The sequence below is a fragment of the Myotis daubentonii genome, chromosome X, assembly GCF_963259705.1.
Source record: "Myotis daubentonii chromosome X, mMyoDau2.1, whole genome shotgun sequence".
NCBI classification, from domain to species: Eukaryota; Metazoa; Chordata; class Mammalia; order Chiroptera; family Vespertilionidae; genus Myotis; species Myotis daubentonii.
In genome coordinates this window covers 31,243,661-31,259,346 of record NC_081861.1, presented here as the reverse complement: position 1 = coordinate 31,259,346, position 15,686 = coordinate 31,243,661, and the positions used below count along the sequence as shown (strand labels likewise).

Genomic DNA, 15,686 nt, shown 5'->3' with positions numbered 1-15,686 from the left:
GCGGGCTCTCTTGAGGGGACTCGCTGCAGCTCACAAAAGTAACTGTCCAGCTATAAACAACTTCCCTGAGGGGTGCAGTGGGGCTTCTCGGGTTCTAGGGAGAGAGATCACTGGCTTTTTCTGACACAGGCCACCTTAAAAAAGGAGGAAGGATAAACACCCATCGCGAAGCAAAAGTGGGATTGTAGCCAGAGCCTGGGGTGGGAAGCTAATGGGAAACAGCTTGCCGGAGGGAGGGGGACAGAATTCAGGAATGGCCAGAGGCTGGCTGCTGTAGATAAAGGGGGCTGGGAGAAGCAGGTTGATTGAGACTAGCTGCTGCTCCTCTGTCTCGATCTTTGGACTCTGCCCCGGGGCCGGCTCACACCTTATTCCAGGAGACTCATAGCAAGCAGAGGCTTCTCTGCCCACCCTGAGTCCTGGATCCTTCATAAACAACAGACCAGAAGGGGATTCTTCATCAACCAGCTGGACACCTCCATATCACCAGCCCCTGCCCTCTGGCTGCTCCTGCCCGGGAAAAGGCCTGGAGGAAGAGGCCAGGAAAGGAAGAGACCTGCCCCTCTCCTCTGTCCCTCCATTGACCCAGCACCAGCATCTGGAGACTCCATGGCCTGGGCTTCCTGGGGCTGCTGCCCCTGGCTTGTCCTCCTCTCTGGTATGTGCATCCCGATCTCTCCATCCCCTCCCACGCCGGGCGGGCAGGTCCAGCTGGAGAGTAGCTCTGGCCTCCCCTTCTGGGTTCAGAAATGGTTGGAGTGAGGGCTGGGCCCGGTTGTCTCTTTTTCTCTTGAGCCCCCTCTGTCTTGAGGAAGAACACCAGGGCCAGTCCTTGAGACCCTCAAGACTCAGGTCTAGTCTGGTTTGACACCTTTCCATTCCCACCTGTTTAAGGGGAAAAAATGATTCTGGCACTTTTTTTAAAAAGTAAGGAAGAGCCCTGGCCTGTGTGGCTCAGTTGGTTGTGGAGTGTCATCCTATACACCAGAAGGTGGGTTTGATTCCCGGTCAAGGCATATGCCCAGATTGTGGGTTCTAACCTTGGTCGGGGCACATGTGGGAGGTGACCGATCAATGTTCTATCTATCTATCTATCTATCTATCTATCTATCTATCTATCTATCTACCTACCCATCTATCTAATCTCCCTTCCCCTCTCAATTAAAAACAAAAGTAAGGAAGATTTTATTCAAGACTATTGCAATAGGGACACTGCAATAGAGGAGGAAGATCAGGCTTAACTCTGAATACAACAAAGATGGCCAATGATCAGAGAAAGGAGGTCAGTGGATGGGAAATTCCTAAGAGGAGAGAGACATCGAGGGTAGGGAGATAAGATTCTTTTTTAAAAAAAACTATTTTCATTGATTTCAGAGAGGAAGGGAGAAGAGAGAGATAGAAACATCAATGATGAGCAAGAATCATTGATCAGCTGCCTTCTGCATGCTCCACACTGGGAATCGAGCCCGCAACATGGGCATGTGCCCTGACCAGGAATTGAACTGTGACCTCTTGGTTCATAGGTCGACGCTCAACCACTGAGCCATGCTGGCTAGGCAAGGGTAGGGAGATTCTTGCTAAATCGACTTAATAGGATACTTGTGGAAGGCAGGCCATGGTGATCAGATACCAAGGGTGGGAGTGAGGAATTTGATCAGATATCAAGAGGTAATTAGATATTAAGGGTGAGGGAGTCTCTCTAAACTCACTTAGGAATATTCTTTCTAAGACTGGGAGATTCAAGACCATCAAGGACAGGATGGGCATGGCAGGCCAAAGTCAAAGCCTAATCGTGAAGAGGGCTTGGAGAAGCATAACTAAAGCTTGGTCTTTGTCACCCTTTATTTGTCCTCTTTGGTCACAACGAACTGCCCATCTCAGCATCATCCATACCCACTCCACTTCCAGCTTTAGAGAGGCCTTCCTTCCCTTTGCTCTCTGTCAATAGGACTTTGCTCATTCATTCAGTGCCCAGTTCCTGAGTACCTCTCCAGAGCCAGGACCACAGAATGATTTGGCTGCAGAGTCTACCCTTGGGAGACATAGCCTGGGCCTCAGAGAACAGGACATAGGTTGGCTGAGTCTTGCTTTTTATGTTGGCATCTTAGCACCACCATTTTGTCAGAGATCTGCTCCTGCAGAAATGAGGATTCATTTTCTTAAATCAATAAGATTTAGTCTCCCTCTTGAGTTTATAAGACCAAGACAACAAGGCAGAGCATTCATGATGTTAAACCCCAGTCACCTTCCTTCTATCTATAGCTCAACCCACTCAGAAAGTAAAAGTACAGTGGGAACGTCCATACTCAGGCCCCCATTATCCTCTGGGGAGATCTTTCTCAAAAGGCGAGGTGCTATCCCAGCCAGTGTGGCTCTGTGGTTGAGCGTCGACCTATGAACCAGAAGGTCATGGTTCCATTCCCATTCAAGGCACATGCCCAGGTTGCGGGCTCAATCCCCAGTAGGGAGCGTGCAGGAGGCAGCCGATCAGTGATTCTCTCTCATCATTGGTGTTTCTATCTCTCTCTCCCTCTCCCTTCCTCTCTGAAATCAATGAAAATATTTTTTTAAAGGTGAGGTGCTAGAGGGACAGACTATCGGAGACCACTGGACTTTTAGGGCCCAGAGCCTGTAGGATTTAGCCCAGCGCCTGGCATACAGTAGGCACTTAGGAAATGTTCACTCTGAATATTTGGCAATCCTACTTGGATCACACTAAATTTGGGGCACAGCCCAAGTTGGAAACTAAGTCTCCGTGCACTCTGTCCCTTCTGTGGCACTATTCTTCCATGGTTGGATTTTTGTACTCCAATGGCCCAGATTCAAACCACTGACCTACCCCTGACTAACTGTGGCAAAACTTGGGCAAGTTACTAAACTGACCTGGGCCTCAGCTTCCTCCTCTATAGCAAGTAAATAGTAATACTCACCTCACAGAATTGCTACAGGTATCAAATGATATGCTATAAATAAATTGTTGACTTCAGTGTCTGGCACAAAGTAGAAGCTCTTTCATGCTAACCCACCTTTTCCCACCAGGTGATGATGTCAGACTGAGTGAAATTGCCTGTCTTACATACTTCAAACTAGCTTGGAATGATAGGCAGAGATTTGGATTATATGAAATGATACAAGTGGGCCTTGAGTTTAAGTAAACCCAATGTATATGAAATTAGATTTATAGAAGGGTAAAATGAAGGTAGGGTGATTATTTAGTGAGATCCTTTAAAGCATTTCAAAGAAAATTTGATTACAAAAATTTAATTTACACACAACTTTTCCAGTTCAGTAGACCCTGAAGAGACCCAATTAGATTAGAAGGAAAAATTTGATTTAATGAGCACTAAAACTTTTCCCAAAGTGGCAATCACTTGTCAATGGATCAGGTTTCTTTTATTGTGACCCAGGTTGCCAACCAATTCATTCTGATTTCTTAGAAATGTGATTATTTTTATCCTCAAGGAGAGTTGGACAGCATCGTGTGTTTTCAAATGATAGAGGGTTGCAGGGACACGAAGCAGAGTTGGGAGAACATGTCCCTGTGCGCTCTCGAAATTATCTGATCACCACGTGACCCTGGATTTTTCTCTTGTTTTCTAGTTTGTGCCTGGGGCCATGCAAAGCCAGTGGACCTGAGAAGAGAGAACGTGAGAAACTGTTCAACGAGCCCTCATGTGAGGCCCTGGCTTAGCCCACCCAACAGGTCCCATCGTCCTCCCCATCCCACATTGGCTCAGTTGCTAGCCTCTCCCTTTACCAGACTGTCTTCTGATTTCTGGACTTTGGGGCCACTGTTTCTGATTAACATCCCTCAGGAAGGGCAACACATTGTCAGGTGTCTGGTATTCACCCCTCGTCCTTCCCTCCCACCCATTCCTAAAGGCTTGGACCTAAACAGCCCTACCAGAGGGAGGGATAAGGGGAAAGAAAGTGGATAGGAGACCTGCAGCTAACCTTTGATTGAGCCTACGCAGAGGCCAAGAGGAAGCTGGGAGGATGGAAAACAAGAATTCTAGAGGAACAGCAAAAGGGAAGGCAAAGAAGGGAGGAAGGAAGAAGACAGAAGGTTAGAAGAGACAATGGAAGAGCAAGAGAGGGGGGCCTAGGTTGTGAAGACTTAGAGAAGGCCCAATAGATTAGAGCAGAAAAATCATCAGCTTCTTGGCTGGACACCAAAGTGATTCTTTCCAAAACCAAAATAGGTAAAGGCACTTGCCCAGGCAGGGGTAGGCGAAAAGGTGAGAGCTGGTGGGCCTGCCAGTATCCGCTAAGTCTCAGGAGTACATCTGCTTGCATTGTCAACTTTATGAGACCACTGGCGCTGACAGGTGGGTGGGCCAGCCACATTACTTTTCCTTAAAAGCAAACATGGATATATTGTGGAGTAGAATGCAAAACAAACCAAAATAAACAAATAAAAAACCCACACTTTATTTTAAAGTTAAAGCAGCCTTTAAAAACTGTCTTGACTTGGAGGGGATCTTTCTGGACAATGTCCCAAACTCCTCGGGTTATTCATTCACTCTCCTTTGCCATTTGAAACTAGTGAATGGAAACCTGAAAAAGTCCCTGAGGTAGGGTTGCCAGATGAAATACAGAATGCCAAGTTATATTTGAATTTAAGATAATGCATAATATTTTACATAAGTATGCCCTAAATAGTGCAAGGGACATAATTACACTAAAACATTATTTGTTTATCTGCATTTCAAATGTGACTGAATTGTCATCCTGTATTTATATTTGTTAAATTGGTAGTGCTACCTCTAAGATATCCAAAGAGAGACTGTCCCCTGCAACTTCACCCACAATCCTAGACTAAGGTCCCATTATTGTCACAAAAGGTCCCTCTCCAAGCTCTTCAACACCTATCTCTCTGCTCAGCCCATGCACCTTAATCTAGACTAACCCGTAATATCAGTTGCTGCCCCATCCCTCTCCAGGCCAGCCCAGCCTACCCACCCTACCAGCCCCGAGGCCCTGCCTAAGAAGATGATGGGGGCACAGGCATCATTTTCTCTAAACAATATGTGTCTCTGTGTGTGTCTTGGTGTCTTTCTGTCCCACAACAGTACCTTCCAGTTACTGTGGTCAATACCACGGTGCAGCTCACAGCCCTTCGCCAGCAGATGCAAACCCAGAATCTCTCTGCCTACATCATCCCAAACACGGATGCCCACATGGTAAGGGATGGCCCCCACCCCCCATCCTTGCCCTTTCTGCTACCCCAGGTCAGCTTATGAGAACGGGCCACAAACAGGAGATTGTTATGACTCAGAAGATGTAGGCAGAGGAAGGATTTGACAGGCAAAGGAAGAAAATGGGGAGCTTGGACATGGGAGTTTAAAGAGCTGAAAGAATGCAATCCTTTACATAGGAGAGAAGACACTGCCAAATCTTGACCTCAGGCAATGAAACTATAAATAACTTCAGAATGGATTTTGATCACTTCCTAGATGACAGATCCACAATGAATGTTTAGGAGGATAGGATGTAGTCTTGGAATAGGACTGGAAGAATGCTAAGCTCCCTTCCTGCTCAGCCCTTTTCATAACTTAATGGACAGAGCACTGAAATCATCCAGAGCCCCGGACTACACAAGTTCGGGGTGCATGTAGGCTAGGGGAGGGGGAACAGACAGGAAACAATATAGTCTAAAGAACTGCTTTTCCCAAAGAAGAGCCCTGCCCACCCTTTCCCACTACTGTTTCCCCCCTTCACCCCATCCACCTTTCCAGCACAAACCCATTTGGAAGAGGAGGAATTTTAGTGTCAATAAGATTACTTGAATTAGTTTGCCTACCTGGTGGGAAAGACTAAGAACCTTGGCTAAGTGTCTGAACTTCTGAGCCTTAGTTTCCTCTTCTGCAAGATAGGAATGATGAACTCTGTGTCTGAGGATTACGAGGATCAAAATACTATAATGTATAAAGCCCTCTGCAGAAATGATTTATGATGGGCTCAGTGTACTATGCTAGACTGGGGAATAGGGTGACAGCTGGAGGGAAGAACCCAGAAGAACCAAAAGGCATGATCCCAGACTGCACAGAATTTGCATTCTGTCCAGGGATTTAAGACTCCTTTGCAGAACATTTTAGTATTAGATTGTGAGGTTTAGACTCTAAGAGATATAGTTGTTCAAGGGAAGAGATCCTAAGAGCTAGGGGGAATTCCAGAGTGCTTCCTGGAAGAGGTGCCCAGTATGCCTGGCTTTTAGGACTGGATCAATCTGACCAAAAAGAAGTGGGATGTGGTTGGGAGCTTTTCGTGTGAGGTCTGACTTCATGAGGAAGGCTAACAATAATGTTGATTTCCTAGAGTGAGTACATTGGCGAACATGACAAGAGGCTTACATGGATGACAGGCTTTACAGGGTCTTCAGGTAACAACTATTACCCTGCCCTCATTGCTTCTATTGGTCATCTCAGAGGTGGTCACAGGTACCCTGGTGTGGCTAGCTCTCTGCACCCAAGACCCCAGGACCTGGTGTCCAGAAGCTCCTTACTACTCTGCCCCCACTCCACCACTCCAAAAAGGGTCACCAGGGCACACATCTCATAGTCCACCAGCCACACTTCTGCATGAGGCAGAGAGCCCTCCTGGCTTCCTTCCAGTGCTCATTGCCTCTGCCACAGGCAGGCCCAGCCTAGCACTACCTGAGCTCCTTTTCTGGGACAGTCCCTACTCCTATGTCTAGCCACTAGGAACCTGCTGATTCCCTTGGGTCACTTGGGAACAAAATATTGCTTTGCTGGTCCTTGTAGGGAAAACATCACTTCACATGGCCAAATGAGGCACAAATGTAGAGGCCTTATATGAGGTCCCAGTTTTTGAAGGGGCCTCCCACCCTGATCCTGGCCCCTTGAATGAAATCCAAGCTTCTCTTGCTGATTATTGCACATGCACTAATAAAACCACATCCTTCACTTTCACCCTCACCTCCAAGTTTCTTTGTTCTGCCCCAGGAACTGCAGTGGTGACCATGGGGAAAGCAGGTCTCTGGACTGACAGCCGCTACTGGACCCAGGCTGAGCAAGAGATGGACTGCAATTGGGAGCTCCATAAGGAAGGTAAAGGGGCTGCATGGATTTGTTCCCTAAGTCCTGGAACCCAGGCTACGGTAAGTTCGGGGATGTACTAGGTGAGGGGGTACATTCAAGGCCAAGTTCGGTCCCTATAGAAAGCTGGGGAAATTCGAGGCCATTCTTAAACTTTGAGGCTGCTATCAAGGAGGACACACATGGCAGCACTATCACGGGCAGAAGCCTGGTTAGAGGGTCTGGGGCTGGCCCTGGAGGTGACCTCTGTTCCTTCCTGTCTTCCTCTAAGTTGGCAGTACTCCCATTGTCAACTGGCTCCTCAATGAGATTCCTGCTGGAGGGCGTGTGGGCTTTGACCCCCTCCTCTTCTCCATTGGTAAGTTCTTCCTTCAGTCCCTGTATTTGTCTACACCAATGGGGATGACTCAACTTCCCTGGGATGTAAAGAAGCATAGTTTTGGTAGAAGGAGGGGCAGGGAGACTAAAGACATAGTGTTTGAACTTGTGCTTGCAGAATATTTTGCAACAAGAACGTATTCATGAATTTTGTAATGAAAATATATTTAAAAGAATGAATACAGACTTTTTAAAGTCATGAGGGCGGAGACCCAATCTAGAAGACTCAGTGAACTGTTAAGATCTAGCAAATGAATAGTCTAAGATGTCTTTGAACCCAGAACAATCCTCTAGGACCTGGAACTCTACTAATTAGGGCACTAGAATCACTTACTTGGTAGCCCTCTTCTGGAAGGCAGCTTGGAAGGGTCAAAGGAGTTGAGAGGGCTTCTGAGTAAAGAAGCACAGTCTTCCCTCTCCCCAGGAATGCAGCTCCCTGGGTTCTGGGGCCCCAACTGACTGGCCAGCCTGACCCCAAGGATAGAGACTTTGTGAATATGTACTAAAGGCTCACACTTCAGAAATGGCTTCTTTGACAGCCTTTCCAATGGCCTAAACATCATCATTCCTTTGGGCTATGACATTGAAGCTCGGTCAAAATGGATAGTACTGAAAGAGGGCCCCACATCCATTGGTACTTAATAAGATGAGCTTAGCCAATTGGCTATGGAAAGTATTGGAGTGGGCTCAGGGAAACTAGTCTTTGAAAGTGGAAAGAAGAAGGTGAGAAGACAGGACTCAGGAGGGCCAGGCTGCTTGGACAGGCTCTGGGCAGCTAGGGCTACAGGAGCAGAACAGGAGACAGACTGGATAAAGACTAACTGTGCCTGAGTCAGTGGGCAGGGGACAAGTGACTCCTTCCTGTCTCTGCAGGCACCTGGAAGAGTTATGACACGGCCCTCCAAGGCTCTGACAGAGAGCTGGTGTCAATCACAACCAACCTTGTGGACCTGGTGTGGGGTTCAAAGAGGCCTCCAGTTCCAAGCCAGCCCATTTATGTCCTGCAGGAGGCATTCACAGGTGAATCCCCAAGCCAGCTCTCCTTCCCAACATGTAGCAACACGGGCCCCTGCTGCTGCTACTTTGGCTGAAAGAAAAATTGTCCTGAGAGGTACCAAAGCAATGGTTCTCAAAACTTCATGTCCACCCCAATTGCCTTGGGTGTTTGTTTAAATGCAGATTTCTGAACCCTCTCAAACGTGACTCAGAATCAAAAGGTCCCCAGATCATATTTAGAAAATGCTGGAATAAAGAGTGTTAGTATTTGAAGCAATAGGAAGCAGGGAGAGAGAAAACAAGGGAGTCAGAGAAAGATGAAAAATAACATACCCTTTTGCAGAGAGAAAAGACACAATATGAGTTGCTGATGTGGTATTGGAGACAACTCCCATTGACTCATTCAAACCTTGACTTCCAGCGCTCTTATGATGAGGAATTTAGATTTAAGGTGGCTGGAGTTGGGTGGGCCAGGGTGGACAAAGGCAGTAAATAAGCTCGGGGTCAGTGTGTGGCACAGATTAGGATTCAAGTTTCAGCCGGACTACAAAGCAAAGTTAAGTGACCCCAAAAACTCTAACATCAATAACCTTAACCCTGCTGACACCATCTCAATACATCATAAAAGAACAGTATGCTCTATGATTCTTATAAGTAGTAACTAAAATCCTGGCAGGATCAGGCTACTTACTGACTGTGAATCAGTCTTGGCCACCACCACTGTTCTACCTTCCCAGGAATTCTGAACGGGCCAATGGACCTGGATTCCTAGGAATATTGGGCAATCTGAGAGGCCCCTTTTCACTTGCAGGTCCGTGCACAGTTGTTGTTTGGAGAGGAGACAAAAAAGCAGGAGGGGAATTTCAAAATAGCAGCTCTGATGAAACAAGTTAAAATTGTGTCCAATTTTCTTTATTCATTCTGATGTAATTTATAGAATCATTCTTTCTGCATCTTGGCAGGTTTTAAAGAAACTTGATATCCATGGCTGTTCCATCAAACATAAAACTTATCTGGTTCAGATAAAGAAGGGCACGGTTATGTTGGGAAGGGGAGGGGATAAAGAGAAAAACTTCCCAGAAACTGGGAGACAATTTGCATGAGTTTTGTCACGTCCCACAAGTGAGGGGAAACCGAGCCATCGCTGGCTACTTGTCTCAAGAATAGCCATCAGGTGCCAGAATTGGGCCTGGAATCCCGAAAATAAAGTTCTTGAGTCTCTAAGGTTATAGAGATGAGAGATTGTTTCTCCAGCAACTCATGGGTTTTGAAGGGCCAAGGGAGCAAGGAAAGAACTTGAAAAGTTAGAGACACATTGGTTGGTTGCCTCCTGCACGCACCCCGACCAGAGCCAAGGAACCTACAACCAAGGTATGTGCCCTTGACTGGAATCAAACCCGAGTCCCTTCAGTCCTTGGGCTGACACTCTATCCACTGAGCCAAATCGGCTAGGGCTGTATTGGACAATTTAAATTTGCTTTCATTATTTGTCTCAAAAATTATCACATTCATAAACCTTGAAAGCATAATTCTAGGTGAAAGAAGCCAGTTAAAGAAGGCCCCATATTGTATGGTTCCATTTGTATGAAATATCCAGCAGAGGCAAATCCATTGAGACAGAAAGCAGAGTAGTGTTTTCCACAGGCTGAAAGAAGGTGGAACAGGGAGAGACTGCATAAGGGCTACAGGGTTTCCTTTGGGGATGATGAAAATGTTCTGGAATTAGATAGTGGTGGTGGTTGCACAATCTTGTGATTGTTCTTAAAGCCACTGAATTGTACACTTTAAAACTGTTATAATGATACATTTTATGGTATGTGTATTTTGCCACAGTAAAATAAAATAAACCTTAAGAAAAGTATCATACCCAAGTGGGGGGAAACTAAAAGGAAAAAAAAAAGTGTGATACCCAAAGCTTTGATTCTTGTTGAATTATTTTAGCTGTTTGCATACAGTTTTTTTTAAATGGCATTCAGTTATTTATGCTAATCTCTGAGCCCAACTAGGACCCTATTAACGGGTTATGACCTGTGGGTAAATTCCTAGCCCTGTGTAGAGGTAGGTTCTTTATCGGGAGCAGGAATAAAAGATGAAAACTAAAGTCCTAAGACCAGGATACAGCATCCCAGAAAGGACAGCTCTGTGACACTGAATTTAAGGACAGGTTTGGAGACTGACAATGTTAGCAAGATAGTCCAGGGTCTGTACAGATTAAGAGTGTGAGCCATATAGTCAAATCAACTGGGTTCAAATCTCAGCTCCACCCCTTGCCAGCTATGAGACCCTAGATAAGTCACTTTGACTCCTCTAAGACTCTGTAAAATGGGCCAAGTAAGAATTAAAACAATGTATACAAAGTGCTTAGACCAGATCTGTGGTGTATTAAGCACCAAGGTTACTGCAGGGAAGAGACTTAAACATGGTCCAGTCCTATTCTTTTGCCCTTCAACTAGGGCTGCTCTCCTGCTCTCTGTTCTGCATGCATATTTATTGATCAGAAAGTTGTATCCGACTCACTATACCCCAGTACACCATTCTATGCGCATTACAAATATGTATTCAGGGTAAAGGGAGATAAATGGTGACAGAAGGAGACTTTATTTAGGGTGGTGAACACACAATACAATATACACTTGAAACCCGTATAATTTTACTAACAAATGTCATCACAATAAATCCAATAAAAATTTTAAATACAGGGAATCCCCCAAAATGTATACACACTTTAGCAGCTGATAGCTCAATTTTGAAAATGAAATGTATTTTAATAAACACTGCCTTTGTAATTATTCAATGTGTGTGTACACATTTTGGGGGGACACCCTATATATGAATTCATTTGATCCCCATAACAATCCTAATGATACTATCATTATGATCTGTTCTCATTATACACATGTGCAAAATATAACTAATTTGCCCAAGGTCACTCAGCTAGAAATGGCAGAGCTAGGATTTAAACACAGATAGCGTGGGTCCAGAGCCCATATCCCAGGGGTGGGCAAACTTTTTGACTCCAGGGCCACAATGGGTTCTTAAACTGGACCGGAGGGCTGGAACAAAAGCATGGATGGAGTGTTTGTGTGAACTAATATAAATTCAAAGTAAACATCATTACATAAAAGGGTACGGTCTTTTTTTTTTTTTTTAGTTTTATTCATTTCAAACAGGCCGGATCTGGCCCGCGGGCCGTAGTTTGCCCACAGCTGTCATATCCCTAAGGACTGCAAGAGTAGAAGTTTATTTAAAGAAAGAGTTCCGCCGAAACCGGTTTGGCTCAGTGGATAGAGCGTCAGCCTGTGGACTGAAAGGTCCCAGGTTCGATTCCAGTCAAGGGCATGTACCTTGGTTGCGGACACATCTCCAGTAGGGGGTGTGCAGGAGGCAGCTGATAGATGTTTCTCTCTCATCGATGTTTCTAACTCTCTATCTCTCTCCCTTCCTCTCTGTAAAAAATCAATAAAATATATTTTAAAAAAAATAAAAAAATAAAGAAAGAGTTCCACTGCTTTTAGGGAAATGAAAAACTATTGCCCTAAGGGAGCCCCCTCAGAGTGTGAAAGAGAAGGTATATTACTCACGCTTTCTTTGGGCTCCTTTGCTTCTAGGGAGCACCTGGCAGGAGAAAGTATCTAACATTCGCAGCCAGATGCAGAAGCATCGCAAGGCCCCAACTGCTGTACTTCTGTCAATGCTTGATGAGACAGCCTGTGAGTACACATGTGGGAGACTGGCTTCCTCCAACCCCCAAGCCTCCTGGACCCTGCAGCCTAGGACTCCTCCCCCAGCCACCAGGTGCCCACCACTTCTGTGGCCATGGCCTATGGGAACTAAGGGGAGAGGGAAGGAGATCATATCTGCTGAATAGAGCAACAAGGAAGCCCAGGGCAATCTGGGGCCAGCCCCCAGGCCACTGGAGGAATGGCCTGACCACAGCAGCAAAGGTTTCTGTCTCATGAAGGGGAAGAGGCTCAGAAAACACCTCCCAGCAGCCCAGCCCCCATCCCATGGCACTCACACATCCAGCTTTAGCACCCAGTGAAGCTCTGTTCTGTCCCTGTGTGGCCCAAGGGCTTCTTACCTGACCCCAGCTCTAGGCTTCAGATAATCTGGGAACCCCCTGAAACTGTGTGCTTACTGCTGACTGAGCATCTGCATTTTTCTGAGAGAAGGGTCCATAATTCTCATCCCTGCCTCAAAGACACCCCCACCCCCAAAGACTGAGAAACATGCAAAGGTAGATGAAGCAGGGGTGCTGCTGGCAATCTTTGGGGTGCGGCATAGGCGTCAAATGTGCTGGCTTCAAGCAGTTCAGCCTCATACATAGTCCCTTCCTCCTCCCCAGGGCTCTTCAACCTGCGCAGTAGTGACATCCCTTATAACCCCTTCTTCTATTCCTACACGCTGCTCACGGACTCATCCATCAGGTATGGCTTTTCTTTGCCTTGCTGTGCTGGACTTTCTCCCATTTCTACCCTTCACTGCTCCATCACTTACCCTACCGCCGTATGCAGCCTTCCCATGAGCTTGGAGTTTTTCCTACCCCTTTGACCGTTGTTCCCACCTATTCCAAATCTGGTCTGCTCCCGCTCCCTGGCCTCCAGCAACAAAGGGCCTCAGGTCCTTTGCGTTGTCCTTAAATATTCTCAGGACTTTCCTGATCTTGCCTTCCTACTCAGGTTATTTGTAAACAAGAGTCGTTTTAACTCCGAGACCCTGCAGTATCTGAACTCCAGCTGCACAGGACCCATGTGTGTGCAACTTGAAGATTATAGCCAAGTCTATGACAGCGTCCAAGCCTACGCCTCAGGAGCTGTGAGGATCTGGATTGGGACCAGCAATACTATGTATGCATTTTACAACGTGATACCCCAGGTGGGTCTGCCAGGCCCCAGCCTGGGCCAGACACTGCCCCACTCCAGCCCTGAGAAGCCCCTCAGCCATTCTGGCAGTTGGTCAGTCAGAAATGGTGCAGTGAGCCCCCTTCTAGGCCTCACTGGGAAGAGAAGGAAAAGAAGAACCAGTTGTCTGTCCACAGAAAACTCAGAGATTGTCAAGGAGGCTAGAGGGAGTACAGCTTGGTAGAGCAGAGACTTTGAGGATGCCAAGCCTGAGACTGAGTCCTGGCTTTGCCCCAACTGGTTGTGCAATAACCTTGGACAACTGACTTATCCAAGCTGGACCTCTGTTCCCTCACCTGTTAAGTGGCGATAAGAGTCCCAACCTCAGAGGAGTTGCTCTGAGGAGCTATAGAGGAAATAGTGCATGTAAAACACAGTGCCTGGCACACAGTAGGTGCTCAATAAATGATATATGCTGGGGTATGATGGGCAGGAAACTCACTGTCAGAAAAGCCCATTGACTGGTGGGGGCCAGGCTCTGATCTGTCCCAGAGCGCTGGTGGGATCCAGAGGCAGGGAGTGATAGAAGGGCAGGAAGGAGGGGAGGTTAAGCTGGCCATGGAAGACTAGGAAAGACCTGAATAGCCAGAAAGGACACAAGGAAAAGTCATTGCCACCATAGGGATAGGCAAGCCTCCCTTCAGCCAGGATTTCTTGTCAATCCATTTCAAACATACTGTCCCTTGGAAAAGGTTCTCAGGCCTCTTCTTCTCTGCATATGACAGGATAAAATCATAGCAGAAACCTACTCCCCAGTGATGGTAACCAAGGCGGTGAAAAACAGCAAGGAGCAGACTCTCCTCAAAGCCAGCCACGTAAGTCCATGGGCAGGCAGAACAGCCTTTTTGAAGCCCCAGATCTGAGGGGTTACAAAGGGGACCCTGCAGGAGGAGCCTGAAGAAGCCCCTTCAATGAAACAGAAGTGGACACAGAATTCCTAGGCATAAACCATTGCTTTACTATCTTACTCCTGGCATGGTATAGTGGTTTAGAACATAGGCCCTGGAGCTAAGGTATCAGAGTTCAAACCCCAGCTCACCTCCTAGATGGGTGACCTTGGGCAAGTGGCTTCACCTCTCTGGGCCTCAGTTACATCATCTGTAAAGTGAGGATTAAAATAATAATCTTCAGCATAGGGTTGTTTTGAAGATTAAATAAATATATAATATATATTATACTATATATGATATATGTGTACATAAAACTCATATATTATCTACACTAATAAAAGACAAACATGCAAATTGACCGTACCTTTGCTATGCCTTAAGGCCACGCCCACCAGCCAATCAGAGCAACTATATGCAAATTAACCTAACCAAGATGGCTGGCGGCAGCCGTGGAGCTGGAGCAAGCAGGAGGCTTGGTTACCCCAGTGATGGTGGAAGCCAAGCTTCCCGCCCCACCCTGGCTGGCTCTGAGCTCCACTCAAGGCTACAAAGTTTCAATTATAGAAGGTAAATAAATCCCAGAATTAAAAAAAGAAAGAAAGAAAGGAGAGGCTGGGAGCTTCCGTCACCAGGGGGCTTGGCCAACCTGAAAATAACCCTCAGCCCCTTGCCCAGACTGGCCAGTCACCCAAGGGGGACCCCCAACCCTAAAGGGGGTGTGGCCAGCCTGAAAACAGCCATCAGCCCCTCACCCAGACTGGCCAGGCACCCCAGTGGGGACCCACACCCTGATCCAGGACACCCTTCAGGGCAAACCAGCCAGCCCCCACCCGTACACGAGGCCTCTATCCTCCTATATAATAAAAGGGTAATATGCAAATTGACCCTAACAGCAGAACGACTGCGAATGACTGGTCACTATGACACACACTGACCACCAGGGGGCAGATGCACAGTGCAGGAGCTGTCCCCTGGTGGTCAGTGCGCTCCCACAGGGGGCGCTGTGCTCAGCCACAAGCCAGGCTGCCAGCTGCCAGCACAGTGTTGGTGGTGGGAGCCTCTCCCTCCTCCTCAACAGCGCTAAGGATGTCCAACTGCAGCTTAGGCCTGGTCCTCGCTGGCAAGTGGACATCCCCCGAGGGCTGCTGGGCTGCCAGAGAGATGTCTGACTGCCAGCTTGGGCCCGATCTCCCAGGAAGCAGGCCTAAGCCAGCAGGTGGACATCCTCCGAGGGGTCCCAGACTGCGAGAGGGCACAGGCTGGGCTGAGGGACCCCCCCGAATGCAGAAATTTTTGTGCACTGGGCCTCTAGTAATATCAATAATAGTCATCTTTCGATATCCACAGAAGATTGGTTCCAGGACCCCCTCAGATACCAAAATCTGCAGATGCTCAAGTCCCTTATGTAAAATGTTCTAGTATTTGCATATAACCTACACACATCCTCCCATATACTTTATTTA

At 47.0% G+C, this 15,686-nt stretch overlaps 1 protein-coding gene across 1 annotated transcript in view; it reads left to right on the top strand.

Moving 5' to 3' along the window:
- Positions 1 to 327: 327 nt before the first annotated feature.
- The window catches only part of XPNPEP2 (X-prolyl aminopeptidase 2), a 30,610-nt gene continuing 15,251 nt past the window's right edge, over positions 328 to 15,686 (top strand). The window contains exons 1-11 of the mRNA XM_059680095.1: positions 328 to 658; positions 3,601 to 3,674; positions 5,073 to 5,183; positions 6,319 to 6,382; positions 6,966 to 7,070; positions 7,330 to 7,416; positions 8,310 to 8,456; positions 12,041 to 12,142; positions 12,778 to 12,859; positions 13,112 to 13,307; positions 14,059 to 14,148. Coding sequence (XP_059536078.1) covers positions 610 to 658; positions 3,601 to 3,674; positions 5,073 to 5,183; positions 6,319 to 6,382; positions 6,966 to 7,070; positions 7,330 to 7,416; positions 8,310 to 8,456; positions 12,041 to 12,142; positions 12,778 to 12,859; positions 13,112 to 13,307; positions 14,059 to 14,148 — 1,107 coding nt within the window. The 5' untranslated portion in view covers positions 328 to 609. The remainder of the gene's footprint in view (positions 659 to 3,600; positions 3,675 to 5,072; positions 5,184 to 6,318; positions 6,383 to 6,965; positions 7,071 to 7,329; positions 7,417 to 8,309; positions 8,457 to 12,040; positions 12,143 to 12,777; positions 12,860 to 13,111; positions 13,308 to 14,058; positions 14,149 to 15,686) is intronic.